This window comes from Myotis daubentonii, chromosome 1 (assembly GCF_963259705.1).
Source record: "Myotis daubentonii chromosome 1, mMyoDau2.1, whole genome shotgun sequence".
Lineage (NCBI taxonomy): Eukaryota > Metazoa > Chordata > Mammalia > Chiroptera > Vespertilionidae > Myotis > Myotis daubentonii.
Window position 1 is genome coordinate 3,332,559 of NC_081840.1, and position 15,281 is coordinate 3,347,839.

The 15,281-nt window shown below is 35.4% G+C and overlaps 1 protein-coding gene across 11 annotated transcripts in view; it reads left to right on the forward strand.

Annotated features, from left to right (window-relative positions):
* Positions 1-15,281, forward strand: part of PAPOLA (poly(A) polymerase alpha) — a 61,134-nt gene that overhangs the window by 28,398 nt on the left and 17,455 nt on the right. For all 11 annotated transcript variants that reach the window (XM_059686073.1, XM_059686095.1, XM_059686100.1 and 8 more), the window contains 6 exons: positions 628-700; positions 2,027-2,147; positions 3,088-3,172; positions 8,550-8,603; positions 9,131-9,250; positions 12,583-12,692. In XM_059686073.1, coding sequence (XP_059542056.1) covers positions 628-700; positions 2,027-2,147; positions 3,088-3,172; positions 8,550-8,603; positions 9,131-9,250; positions 12,583-12,692 — 563 coding nt within the window. The remainder of the gene's footprint in view (positions 1-627; positions 701-2,026; positions 2,148-3,087; positions 3,173-8,549; positions 8,604-9,130; positions 9,251-12,582; positions 12,693-15,281) is intronic.

The following is a 15,281-nucleotide window of genomic DNA, read 5'->3' on the forward strand; positions in this document are numbered from 1 at the left end:
ATGCTACACATATATAGCAAATACAATGTTAAAGATGTTAACCTTGATATGGAGAATGGCAAATGTTTTCCAGTTTTTAATCTCTTCCATAAAGGACTGAAGTGGCTAGCTCATAGAGTGCATCTTGAAAATTATGTGTTCACATCACAAATTTTTATTACACATACTCATAACCTTCAGTTATGCGGCAGAGAAAAATGTCCTAATCAATTTTTATAATTATTTATGCTTTGCCTATAATGAGTTAACTTTTTCATTCTCAGTTGTCTTTGGAATGAGCTAAAGATAGGATTTTTGTCTTTCAAGAGGATTTATCTGTTAGGGGTTGAGGTGAACATGTCAGATGTCTTGGAGTAGTACTTTTTAATTTAAATAGTGCGTTATCAGTTCTTTGAGGGGCGGACAAGATGTTTTACTTCAGTTTGAGAAAGCTACCAAGTGGTTTAAGTTAATTTCATAGAGGAAAAGTGTTTCAAGTAGCTTAACGTCAACAGGAATAAAAGATTATGTATACCAAAAGGGCAAAAGGAATGAAGAAGGATCACATTCACAATGCTGTATGTTTAACAAAATACGTTTAGATGGTAATATCCAAGTCTTATCAAGTGCTACAATCTTTTTAAACAGGGAATGGCCAAATCCAGTGCTATTGAAACAGCCTGAAGAATGCAATCTTAATTTGCCTGTATGGGACCCAAGGGTTAGTGTATTATTTTTTCCCCTACAAATTCACACTGTGCAATAACAAGTAAAAGTCATCTGCATAAACTTCAGGGACACTTTCCATCCTTTTACCTATGAGTGGACATGTTCGTATTACACTTTCTCTTAGATAACCTCAGCTATAATTGTCTTCTGATGTGAGAAGCATAATTATGTACCCTGTAAACTACATTTAATTGTACATATTTATAATATCAAGTTCACTAACATTTTAATTTATTTTATATAGAACTACCTTGTAAGTCAAACTGTGTGGGCATTTGTGCTTAAAAAAAAAATAAAAGGATACTAAAAATCCCTGTATTTTTTTATTTGATCTAAATATTGTTAAAATTGGGTTGTTATAGGAAAACTGTTGCTTAATATTTACCTGTGGCAGATACCTTCTAAGCATATAACTTTAATTTCTATGATGTAATTATAAAAATTGGTTTGGGTATTTCAGATGACAGAAACAAGGTTGTGCTAAAGAGCTTCCACTCTGCTTGGGAAGTTCCGGTCTTTACTGCTTACTCCATTTAAATGTTAACAACATGCACTTTTTTAATAGGTAAAATATTTAGGTTTGAATAAGGCTTTAGAGGTTTATAAAATTCTATTTTTCTACATTGTTTCGCTATCTTATTACAGTATCAAAATTATTAGCTTCAAGTTATGTTAATTATTTCAAGTTGTATATTTTCAAGTTTTCCATACCCAAAGGCATTTTTGGAGAGATGTGAGTTTACAGTTTTCTTTGAGGAAATATGCCACTTATCCCTAGTATATGGATTAAGATAAACAGTTATTAAATCAGTTCATTATCTCATAAAAGGATACCAACATGGAAAATATAGTTTCAACATATGTTAATAAATTAAGCTTAATTCTTTATATGTTGAGGGTATATTAAAGTATAAGTTTTATCTTGTTTAAAATTTGTTTCACACAGAATATTGGAGTAAGACATTTCTGAAAAGTGTAATTGTGTGTGCATCCCCATTTCTGTTGTTGAAAAAAGAAAAACTAAACATCAGTAGCCGTCTAAGTAGGATCTTTTTTGCTCGGCAGGCACACACAGTTTCTGTAGAGAGGTTACCAAAATACTCATGCCTGAGTGAGTGAAACAGACCATTAGTTCCACCAAATCCCGATTCTATAGAATTCCTATAAAAACAATGTCTCCTTACATGGTTTTTCTTTCTCAACTCCAGCTATGAATGAAATAAAATTTAATCATTGGTTCAGTTTAACAAGGGGTAAAAAGTCCAAGTATCTGTTGCATATGTACTTGAAGAAACTGATTGGCTGTTATTATATGTAGGTAAACCCCAGTGATAGGTACCATCTTATGCCTATAATTACACCAGCATACCCACAGCAGAACTCCACGTACAATGTGTCCGTTTCAACACGGATGGTCATGGTTGAGGAGTTTAAACAAGGTAAGTGGTTATCCTTATGCTCTCCTTTATACACAAGGATTTACATAGTCATTGTAGACCCAGTAGTTGGGCATACAATTTAAATTGAAGAAAGCGTTCACCAAGGTAGATTTTTGGTGTTTTTATTTATTGATTACAATATATATTTGTGAATTGATATGAAAAAGTTTAATTCCTTTTAGGCAGTTTACTTTTGATTATATAGAGAGACTAACCAGTATTTAAAGCCATATTCTTAGCAGCAGGGCTTTTTCGGGTTGGTTTAGTGCCATATATGATTGGCATGTAAAATTTTAAATAACCTCATGAAATGAGATGTTTTTAGCAAACTATATTCTTGGAAAGAACTTTGAGCAGGATTGGGTTCAAACTGCCTGTTATTTTGGAAGAAACTCTAAACTTTTCTGAACCCCAATAGTACTGTTTGTTTGAAAGTACAGCTATTGTCAGTCTTTGAGGAAGTTACTGGAACGGGATTGTTGGATTGGACTGACACCAGCCTAGGAAGTAGGATTAGCTGTACAACTTCCAGCCTCAAACTCCGAGGGAACCATGTTTTTAGGTGGCCTAAACAGCCTCCTGTGGGAAGATACGCTGTCCTTTTAGAGTCAGCAGGAAGCATGGTTTTGAAAGACAAGAAACAAAGCTTTGGGGAAAAATTTCTTGAGTAGCTATAGTGCTTCAGTTTTTAAAGTCATTCTCTGAGCGTGGAATTTTAGACTAATGGGAATATACCAGACTCTGGGCTCAAAAACGTCCTCCAGCTTTTTTGAAAAGTGTTTGTATGTAAGAATCTTTATGCTCTAAACTTATTGACTAAAGTTGCCTTTTGATAAAATTATTTTAGGTTTTAGTGAACGCATGTGGTATGTTTAAGATCTTTAAAACTCTAGGTTGTTAGACTGAACCATACAAACATTTTAATGTGTTTTTAATTTAGGTCTTGCTATCACAGATGAAATTTTGCTGAGTAAGGGAGAGTGGTCCAAACTTTTTGAAGCTCCAAACTTCTTTCAGAAGTACAAGTATGTATTTTAAGGCATGTTGGACATGTTGCTCTCTTAAGTAATGGTTCATATGTGCAGTCTCTTCTTGCTAGATGAATATAGTTCTGAATTTGTCTTTAAACATCTTCTACAGAACTTGCCTGTCACAGAGTTTGCACTGTTTTTAGTTAAACCCCTTATTTTTTTATCTGTCAAGGTTAACTATGGCCCCTACAGTTTTGCTGCTTTCTGTAACTAGACTCCTACATTTGTAGAAACTTCAATTTTGTAGATACATGTTAGTCCTCACCAAACCTCAAAATCTGTATACCCTGGCAAAGGAGTGAACTGTTAAAATTTGTAGTTAATATTCTCTATTAAGACACTAAGTATTTTCAGCTATTTCTGGAAACTTACTTATCATTAAGATTCTCTATAACATAGGCAAAGCTAATAAAGTGTCATTATAGTTTAATGTTTTCAATAGTTAACAGCATACAATTGGCCTACAGATTCCCCCTAATGTTAACAAAGCCCCTTTAAATATTTCCACAAATAAATTTTTTTGGAATCTAGGTTGGGGTAATAGTTTTTACTAATGGTTTTAATATAATGGTTTAACACCTTAGTACAGGTTAAAAGCCTGATTGTGTTGGTTTTGATGAAATTGTAAGTTACAATAAATCTTACTTTAAAAAAAAAAAAATGGACTTGCACTTTTATTTGCCCTGAGCTGAAAACTTGCCAAAGTCCCACTTAATTTTTTTTCTTTAATGGTTGAAACTTTCCTGACCATTTGATTTTGTGGATTGTGTTTTGTAATAATCGAAGTAAGATTGCTTTATGCTATTTCCCCAATTAAAAACAAGAATGATGACCTTCATGATGTCTCTGTGTTTTGTTTCTGTATCTTTTGCATGAAATAGCAGTGATGGAGCCAGCTTAATTGTGTTCTGGGAGCACTACCTTGCCAGTAAACAGTTAAATAGCATAACATTGAATGTTCTTGTTTATTACTTATTCCCCATAAGTTGTGCTTTTCCATTTGGCAGATAATTTTTGTTTGTTTTTTATTTGAATCAGTGTTTAGGGAGCACTTTTGAACATTGAAGCTAATGAACATATATTCTGATACTTTAAAAACTACATAATAGAGTACATAATTACTTGTGTGGAGAGTAATAAATTGGTTTTATAGACAAGTAGCAACATCTCTTAATGCCTGAGACTCAAAGATGAAGCTAGATTCATTCTTTTTCCTATCTCATTTCCTCATAAGATGAGAGGTGGGTAGAATGAAGTTCTTGAAAGTACTTCAGTGTCTTTCTTTACTTTAGGAAAGATTACTGTTGAAATTGAACAAAGCTTCATAGTGTTATCCATTTGAATAAATTTGTATTATTAGAACTTGGAAAGTTTTTTTTTAAGTTTGCTTAATCTTTTTCTTTTAAAACTTTTAGACTGTCTTTCAATCTATGCCAAATAGCGTCTGTCAGCTCTTCAGTCTACTGAAAAGATTATAGATTCCCATCTACTGAATTCTCTTGAAACAATCATTGTAGGTTATCACAAATGACTAAACTTAATTAGACATTAGGATATAGCAACAAATAGGAAATTATGTCAGGAAAAATAAAATTTCAGCTGTGAGTTCTTGGAAAACAGATTTGAAGTCATGACAACGATGGGCTAATTCTCTCTATACCAAATTGAATTTCTTCAAAAAATTTTCTCAAATTTCTAGTAAATAAATGCTTTGATTAGACTTCAGAGGTATTTAAAGATTTGAGGGGTTTTTTTGTTTTTTGTTTTTTTTTTAAAGAGGAAGGGAGAGAGAATCATCGATGTGAGCCATATCAATCGGTTGCCTCCAAGGCACACCCTGAGTGGGGACTGAACTTGCAATCTAGACATGTGCCCTGATCAGAAATGGAACCTTCCAGTGGACGGGGCAATACTCCAACCAAATGAGCCACACAGGCCAGCCTGGACTGTCTTTTAAAATATATGAATTTGCAATAAAATAAGTTATTATTGGCATAGTAACTGTGAATACTTATTTTAGGTATTTGATTTCACTAGGAAACAAGAGAAGATATAGGAAAAAAGCCAGAATGTTGTTTAAGGTGTAAGATTAATAATTTATAATTTCAACAAGTACATATGTATAAAATACTTTAGCCTTAAAATGTTTTAAAAACTAAAAATAGTGAACTATAAGTCTTGGTCCAGAGTTACTTAAAGATGGAATAGCATGGATTTTTTCAAAGAATTAAATTTTCACTCATATGAGCTATGATCTACCCAGGTAAAATATTAATGTATGAAATAGGAAACCTACTTACAAGATACTTTTTAGGGGGTAAATAGTTATTAAGTAATAATAGCAACTAAATTAAATGTTCTTAGGAGTTTTTAAATAGGGTTTAATTCATTTGGAGCACAATTTTATACTTAAATTTATTATTGGGAATAGATAAATTTTAAATTTGGGGAAATGTTAATTGCTGTTACATTAATACTTGAAAGTGTCTCTGAGGGCATCTGAGTGCCTGAAGCCTGACAGAATGAAATAGGGGATTACATTTTATTTTTTTGAACAGCAACAAAATAGTCTAAATTTAGTACTACTTGGTCTTTATGCTCTGATAGGGATTTGAGGAACTGAACACCAATTCCGGTTTTTAAGACTTATACTGAGTTGGGATTCTGCTCTTAGTTTCTTCCATGGGCGAGTCTTTGTTTTATAAATAAGTTCCTGATGGCAAGTTATTTATGTTAAACTAAACTATTGTATTTTGTATCTACCACTTTAAATTTGCTTAAATGTGGCTGAGTAAAGGACATTTAACCTCAGCATAAATATTTATCAGTTATTCAACACTCGCCGCTTTGTTGAAATAAATGCATTTGTATTTAAACAATGTACAGAGTAGAGACCCTCCCCCCAACTCATCAAGAACCAGTCGAACTCTAAACTTCAAACATTAACCTTTGAATTGCCAACAAAATATGTTTAAATGATTTGTATATTTGCCTTAGTAAATAGAGAACATTGTACATTTTAGATTTTGTTGAAGACTCAGATGGTCATTAAGAATATCCATTTTAATAGTGTGGTAAAGTGATTTAGAGATGGCGTGTTTTGTCCCTAAGCTAGGTGAACCCAGACAATTTTGCTTTTTTTGAGTTTTTATGTATGCTTGCTTTTTATACTTTGTTGTCTCTTGTTATAAGTTGTTATACTTTGTCAGAGAGCTATCTGCTTTTCCCTGTTTTTGTTTTTTAAATCTGCTCATCTTCAATTTCCTAGGGAACTGGAAATCAGGTGACTGATCTTGTTAGGATTTGTTTGATTGAATAAAACTTAGGGCTCCTGAGAGTAGGGTTCTGTGTGCACATAATGCATGAGCTTTGGGAAGTGCTTCCATGTGACTGACTGACTGGGCATCTGTGCTTGTTCTATATACAGTTGACCCTTGAGAAATGCAGGGGTTGGGGCACTAAAACCCCCCTGCAGGTGAAGCCTTTGTGTAACTTTGGCTCCCCAAAGACCTAACTACTAATACTGTGCTGTTGACTAGAAACGCTATTGTTAACATAAATAATTGAGAGACAATTTGTATGTTATATAAGTATTGCATCCTTTGTCCTTAAAATAAAGTAAGCTAGAGAGAAAATGTTATTAAAGTCATAAGGAAACGCATTTACAGTATTTATTGAAAAAAAAATCACATATGAGTGGACCTGTGCAGTTCATACATACCTGTGTGGTTCAAGGGTCAGCTGTATTGGTTTGCTCCCAACAATGCTGAGCAGGTTAAAATGGGAAAGGAAGTAGTAGTCTGTACGGATTTAGACTGCGTATTCACATATCTTGCTGTATGTTTTTGTATGTATATACATCACCCCTGTTTCCATTAATTTATAAGTATTTGAGCTTAACTTTAACTCATTTGAACTTCTCAAGCCCTCCTCAGGTGTTACCCATTGTACAAGTCTAGGTCTGAGTTCCACAACTATGAAAAATCAGAACTTTTTTCCCCCCCAAATAATTTGTGAGCATAAATAATCAAATAGTCTGTTTTAAAGGAGTTTGGTTAAAATAAATGCTTAAACTTGCCAAATCTTCAGTACCCCTTGCCTCTATCTTCGAGGGGTGGGTGGCTAATTTGAACTAGGGCTGGTGGTGGTTTCTTTTCTGGGTCTCAGGCATACATTTGCTTCTGGACAGAAATCTTAATCTGTAAAATGGGAAAGATAACAAAAGGTCCAGCCTTTTGAATGAATAAAGTAATTTAAACCTGATAATGTTAGTTTGCTCTTTGAGGTGAAGTGAGGAGTTTGGCTTGCAGCACCTGTAAAACGATTCTGTAGGAGAGTGTATAGGACTGAACTTTCTACTCTTATCAAATGGAATTGTATGAATTATGCTTCAGTTATAGTTTGTTTTAAAAAGTACTTAAAATAGTTATTTGGTCTTGATGGTATTTTCTAAAAACTTGCTTTTTCTCTAATTTTTTTTTTTTTAATCCTCATTCAAGGATACTTTTCCATTGATTTTTAGAGAGAGTGGGGGAGGGAGGGAAAGGCAGAGAGAAACATTGATGTGTTTTTCTCACATCAATTGGTTGCCTTCTGCATGTGCCCTGACCAGAGTCCGGGCTGGGGAGGAGCCTGCAACTGAGGTACATGCCCTTGACAGGAACTGAATCTGGGACCCTTCAGTCTGCAGGCCAACGCTCTATCCACTGAACCAAACTGGCTAGGGTGCTTTTTTCTCTTAATTTCAATGGCATTGGAATCTGCATAGAAATCAAATTTCCTCAATCCTCTCACCTTAGTGATGTCTGTTTCTTTGTTACAGAAATGTATGCTGTTACTTGAAAAAGTCATGAGGCCTAACTTCAGTATTAATTAACTTGGCTTTGTTTTTGCTACCTTTTATTTGAATTAAGAAGCATGATGTGTTTGATACTGCTTTTTGAAGATACTGATGCAATATGCAATTTTAGTGATCCTGTTCTTGTGGCTACAACCTTGCTTGGTGCTTTATTTCCATTAAAATAATTTTGTTCTAATGCACTGTATTTTAGTGAGCAGCTTTTTATAGGTAAAGTGCTCCACTGTAGTCATTGAACCAAATTATCAGTTAGTGTTTATTCAGCATTCTTGAATTAAGCTGCTTTTTGGGTAATTATTTATAAAATAATGTTACAGAAGTATTAAACTTGCCAGTGGTTATAGCAACTTGGAAATTTAGCTTTTATTATTTTATGTACATTTTGAGATTGCAATTTCCCCCTTGCTAAGTTGATGCTGATACATAACTCATGAAGCTTATTATCTTATGGTGTTAATATCCAGCACAAAGCACTTAAATAAAATAAATAGCATGTTGTCTTTATCTTCAAAGGCATTATATTGTACTTCTAGCAAGTGCACCAACAGAAAAACAACGCCTAGAATGGTAAGTACAAGATTAGACTTTACAGAAAAAATAAACTTCAAAATGAATCAGATAGCCACAGAACGCAGTAGGAGAGGGGATGAAGTTCTTAAACCATCCAGTTTGATTTTAGTCATAAATGGCGCTTTGCTACTTATAATGGAAGTATAGGAATATGGGGTTTCATATACAACTTTTGTTTGCTTTAGATGCATGTATCATTTCCTAACCATTTATTTTAAAGTACGTTAAAAAAAAGGGCTTTAATTTAGCTTACTATTTTTTTCTTTAAATATTTGTGAGGATATGTTTTGAAATCTTCCTAGTTTGAAATGTGGTTTGATTATCTTCTCCCCTGTTTTCTCTTCAGCATTTTTGGGTAGAGCATAAGGCTTTGTTTTATCTATGGGGATCCAGACAGTTGAACTGCCCCCTGTGTGTTTAAGTATGATCTTCAAAATACTGCTTTAATAAACATTTGGTTTTATGTATTTTTCTTTATTTTTTAAATTGACAATTTTTATTAATACTAAGTGACATTTGTTTAGGGTGGGCTTGGTGGAATCGAAAATCCGAATCTTGGTTGGAAGTTTGGAGAAGAATGAATTTATTACACTGGCTCATGTGAATCCCCAGTCATTTCCAGCACCCAAAGAAAATCCTGACAAGTAAGCAGTCTTCTATTTTAATTTTCTCTTCCCATTTTTAATTTTTACTCAGAGAAGTATTATAGGCAACTTTTTTTTTTAATTAAATCTTTATTGTTCAGATTATTACATTTGTTCCTCTTTTTTTCCCCCCCATAACTCCCCTCCTCCCAGTTCCCGCCCCACCCTCCGCCCTCACTCCCCACCCACTGTCCTCATCCATAGGTGCACGATTTTTGTCCAGTCTCTTCCCACATCTCCCACACCCCTTTCCCACCCAAGAATAGTCAGTCCATTCCCTTTCTATGTCCCTGATTCTATTATAATCAACAGTTCATTCTGTTCATCAGATTATTTATTCACTTGATTCTTAGATTCACTTGTTGATAGATGCATATTTGTTGTTCATAATTTGTATATTTACCTTTTTCTTCTTCTTCCTCTTCTTAAAGGATACCTTTCAGCATTTCATATAATCCTGGTTTGGTGGTGATGAACTCCTTTAGCTTTTCCTTATCTGTGAAGCTCTTTATCTGACCTTCAATTCTGAATGATAGCTTTGCTGGATAAAGTAATCTTGGTTGTAGGTTCTTGGTATTCATCACTTTGAATATTTCTTGCCACTCCCTTCTGGCCTGCAAAGTTTCTGTTGAGAAATCAGCTGACAGTCGTATGGGTATTCCCTTGTAGGTAACTGAGTTTCTTTCTCTTGCTGTTTTTAAGATTCTCTCTTTGTCTTTTGCTCTTGGCATTTTAATTATGATGTGTCTTGGTGTGGTCCTCTTTGGATTCCTTTTGTTTGGGGTTCTCCGCGCATTTCTTTCACCAGGTGGGGGAAGTTTTCTGTCATTATTTCTTCAAATAGGTTTTCAATATCTTGCTCTCTCTCATCTTCTGGCACCCCTATAATTCTGATGTTGGTACGCTTGAAGCTGTCCCAGAGGCTCCTTACACTATCCTCGCATTTTTGGATTCTTTTTTCATTTTGCTTTTCCGGTTGGATGTTTTTTGCTTCCTCGCATTTCAAATCATTGACTTGATTCTTGCGCTCCTCTGGTCTGCTGTTGGGCGTCTGTATAATATTCGTTATTTCAGCTTAATTTCTAGTTGGTTCCCCAATATAAGATCGAGGGTCTTATTAGTTTTCGTGTAGATCTCATTAAGTTTATCGGCAGCTTCTAAACAGTTCTTGAGAGACCTTAAAAGTGTGGTTCTGAACTCTCTTTCTTCCATTGACAATTTTGTCCTGTTTCTTTGTCTCCGCATTTTGTTATGCTTCCTTGGTGCACCCCCTAGTGGTCTTTGTTCGCAGTCTTATAGATAAATCTTGATTGTTGTAGCTAATTCCAGGGAGGGTTTGACCTCCAGGCCAAGTGGCTATGAGAATCAGCTATGAGTGTCAGCAGTGAGAGAACTTCTGTCCTCTAGGGAGGTGCTAATCTAGCCTTTGCCTGAGGCTATCCGGCAAATGCCTCTGTGCAGGGCTTGGGTGGGGTGGGTCGCACAGGATCAACAGGGTGGGCCGGAGAGAGCAGTTATGGCGGCTCTCAGTCCTGTCCCCAGGGGCTCTGCCTCTCTGAGTCCCAGCACCTGCTGCAAACCTCGGAGAGAAAGCTGCACTCGCTCTGACCGAAGCCAGACAGTCCCGCTTCTCCCGTTTGAGTCTGGGTCCCTAAAGACTCGCCCGGATCTGGAGCTCAGAGTCTGCGACTCCCTCCCGATTGAAAACGCCAACCGCGCCCTCCGCCACCAGCCCGCTCCGCGCACTCCGCACCTCAGAATTTGACTTCAGCACTGCGCCTCCTCTGAGTGTCCATGTGCGTTTCTCTTTCCTCCTAGTTGTAGGACTTCCACTCAGCCAGCGTTCCTGTGGTTCTGGGTGATGTCCCTTCCGTTTTTTGGTTTCACTTTTGAAGTAGTTGTTCAAAGCAGCAAACTCCGGCGTTAACCTATGCCGCCATCTTGGTTCTCCTATAGGCAACTTTTAATAACTGGAGTCACTTTTATTTATTGATTATATGTAGCTCAAAACCAATTTGAGATTTACAGTTTAGGTTTTCCTGATCAGATCTGAAGAGAAAAATTATTCCTAGAGAAAAACTACCACTGAAATACATTGTTTTCTCTGATAATTGTAATGATTAGGTGCCTATTAGTGAATTAGAGTTCATGTTATGCAAGTCTGCCCTTTAGCACTCCTCTTTAACATCTTTCTTGTCCTGTTTTGTGCAGTGGTTGTCAGAATAGCTATTATAGCAAACATCAGTCTTTGCATTTTATCTTAATTTTTAAAAGAGAATTTACTTGGATTTGACTTTGTAAAAATCTGACTTGTATTCTGGAACATTGAGAAGATAGGATAAAAGGAGGCTCACTTCATATTTAAGGGTCTTTCATGGGTTAATTTCTGGTTTGATGAGATTCTATATGTATTTTGTTGCATTTTGGAGAGTGAAGTGAGTTTTCATAAAAAGCTTTTTAAAAAAGGGATTAAAGACTGAAAATACAAATAAGTGGATCATTTAAGGTTGTGCTTGTAATAGAATAGCTGTTATTCTGATTGCTTGTACAGATTATTTCCTTTGCAGTCATGTAAAAGAGTATGATTTGAGCTTTGTACACTTTTTACAGAGAGGAAGAGAGAGGGATAGAGAGTTAGAAACATCGATGAGAGAGAAACATCGATCAGCTGCCTCCTGCACACTCCCTACTGGGGATGTGCCCACAACCAAGTTATATGCCCTTGACCGGAATCAAACCTGGGACCCTTGAGTCCACAGGCTGACACTCTATCCACTGAGCCAAACCTGTTAGGGCTGTTGCTGCAGTCTTAATTATTGAAAGACTGCATGCTCCATTCAGTAGATATGTCATTAAATGTTCAAAGGTACGAAATACTCTTGTTCCAGTTACTATGTGTAGTCAGTCAATTTCTGTTCATGTGGCCTTTTCAATTAAGTTTTAGTTAAATTTTTATTTCAAGGATATCCTTTGTTTCACGTTTTTCTACAATATGTTAATTTCGTTCCTTTGTTGGTTTGAACATAATTTTTTTTTTGTTTCCAATGTCTCTGGTACTTTAGGATCATCATTAAGAAAATTGGCTATCAGTACATAGATAATACAAGTATTTTTGTCCTAGTGCTCTGATGGTGTATATATTAATAGAAATGTAGAGGACGTGTTTCAGGGGAGGACTTTGAGTTTTAATGGAGTTTGGGCTTAGAACTTTACTGAATTTGCTTATACATTTATATTTCAAGTCTTTCCATATACCTCAGGTTGTCAATCACTTTGATAACTATTTTTATGAAAGCTTGGTAAACTATATTAATACTCTTCTTACTTTTCAGGGAAGAATTTCGCACGATGTGGGTGATTGGATTAGTGTTTAAAAAAACGGAAAACTCTGAAAATCTCAGTGTTGATCTCACCTATGATATTCAGTCCTTCACAGATACAGGTATAGCTCTGTTTGGACAATCAAAACGTACTTGCATATTTGAATTTGTCTTCATATTTCATAGTGATATTTGTAATAAATATTAAAATTTCCTGGGGCTAGCGAACACTAATCATAAAAATAATCTTAATTTTTTTGGATTAATTATTAGTTTCTGTTTTCTAATATATAAATGATTGTTTTTTCTATTATGTTAGACCTAAAGTTAAGTCAAACCATTTTAAATTTGATTTGTTCACAACTACTTATTAGAAGCCACCTGAATATTTGATTGTCTAAAAGATCAAGTCTGGTCCTGACTGCCTTAATGATCTTGCACCGTAGGAATTTCTGAAGCTAAACTTGTGGTAACCTTGAGGAAATTTATTCTCTATGTCAAATATAGACTCAAGTGTTTATTCATGGGTGAGGGAGAGGGTGATGAGAGCTGCATTTCAGATTGACCTGTACCTGAGATATAATACAGTATATAGGTTAAAGATAGAGTGGACAGAGCTAAGACTGTATAAATGCACAGCTTTTCAAGAGAGTGGTGAGTATGTATAGAGACGATGATGAATGACGTCTTTTTTAGGGACCAATTTTTCTTTCCAAACAACCTCCCCACCCCCATTTAAAAAACTCCAGCGTGTGTCGTTTTCACTGTCCTCAATAAAGAGTCCCCCCCAAGGACATTCAGATTTAACATCAAACTTTTTTTTACATCCTTAGAGAAGGAGAGAAAACAATTTTTCGAAATGTAAAGGAAAAATAAAGGGAAAAGAATATGTATTTCAGTATGCAAATGCCTAGGTACAGTGACTAGAAAGAAGATACACTGTACTCAGCTGATGACACCTATGTGTAGAGTCACTTGCAGTGTGACATCTGTGAATTCCTACTGATCCAGGTGTTACCTGTTGTGATTCAGAGACCAGCAGCATTGCAATTGGTGACACAATAAACGCTAATGTTTTAAATTCAACAAAAGGTGATCTCTTGATATATGTGGTAGTTGCATTCCTGGAAAATTCAGATTAAAAATCCTTTTTTCTTGGTAAAATTGAGTTGAGTTCTTGCTTCAGATAAGTATGTTTTTTATCTTTAGGAATGTAAGTAGGACATGGTCCAATTCTTTATTGTGAGGAACTCTCCACATTGAAGCATATTTAGTGTCCATATCAAGTAATAACCCTTAATTATTGTGACAACAAAAGCACTCATACAGGCTTTTAGGATATGATTTGGAGGGTGCTGATGACTCTCTCTGCTGAGCACCACAGACGTGTGTTTTTCCAAAGTAAAAATTCTGATGTCACCTTAAACCATTTGTGAACTAACAAATCATGTAGAGATAATTGAATAAGAAAATTTGTTTTGTATCTAAGTTGAGCTCTTTATCAAAGATTGTATTAGTGAACTTATCTATTATTTGAAGCAAGAACTCAACTCAATTTTACCAAAAAAAGAGGATTTTTAATCTGAATTTTCCAGGATTGCAGCTACCACATATATCAAGAGATCACCTTTTGCCCAATTTAAAACATTAACTTTTATTATGTCACCAATTGCAATGCTGCTGGTCTCTGAATCACAACAGGTAACACCTGGATCAGTAGGAATTCACAGATGTCACACTGCTAGTGATTCTACACATACGTGTCATCAGCTGAGTACAGTGTATCTTCTAGTCACTGTACCTAGGCATTTGCATACTGAAATACATATCCTTTTCAAAATTTTCAAGGCACTTTCAGGTATTTTTGGGTAGCAAATATTTAGTTGTCCTATATCTTGAAAATTTTAATAGAATACTTTCTGAAGTTTTTTAAAAATAAGTATTTTATTGATTTTTTTTTTACAGAGAGGAAGGGAGAGAAATAGTTAGAAACATCGATGAGAGAGAAACATCTATCAGCTGCCTCCTGCACAACCCCTACTGGGGATGTGCCTGCAACCAAGGTACATGCCCTTGACCAGAATCGAACCTGGGACCCTTCAGTCCACAGGCCGACGCTCTATCCACTGAGCCAAACTGGTTAGGGCAAGATTTCTTTTTAACAAAACAAATTTAACTTGTTCAAAACCCAAAATTTTACCTCCACTCTCTTCCAACTTCTCCAAATGTTTTTTATCTCAAGTTTTAACAAGTGTTTTCTTGTAGTTGTTCAAGCTGAAAATCTTGGAGTCCTCCTCTCTTGTTTTTCTCAGATAGTAAGTCCTTACTTAATGTCATGGATAGATTCTTGGAAATTGTGACTTTCAGCGAAACGATATGTATAACAAAACCAGTTTTACCATAGGTTAATTGATATAAACATGAGTTAAGTTCCTACTGCATAGTTCTGGTTTCAAAATCATCACCAAATTTCTAAATAAAGATCCCAAACACTTACAGTGTTGAACATTGACATAAATGTGAGCTATACATAACATTTAAGGAAGATTAATAAGAGCAAGTAAGATAATCATTTCCACTTATTCCAATTCAAGGTGATTAGTGGCTGGAGCCTCTCCTGGTAGACAGGACACCCTTCTAGTGCAGGGCACACTCACACTCACTGAGACTGGGACAGTTAGACACCCCAGCTCACCTAACTGTACAGCTCT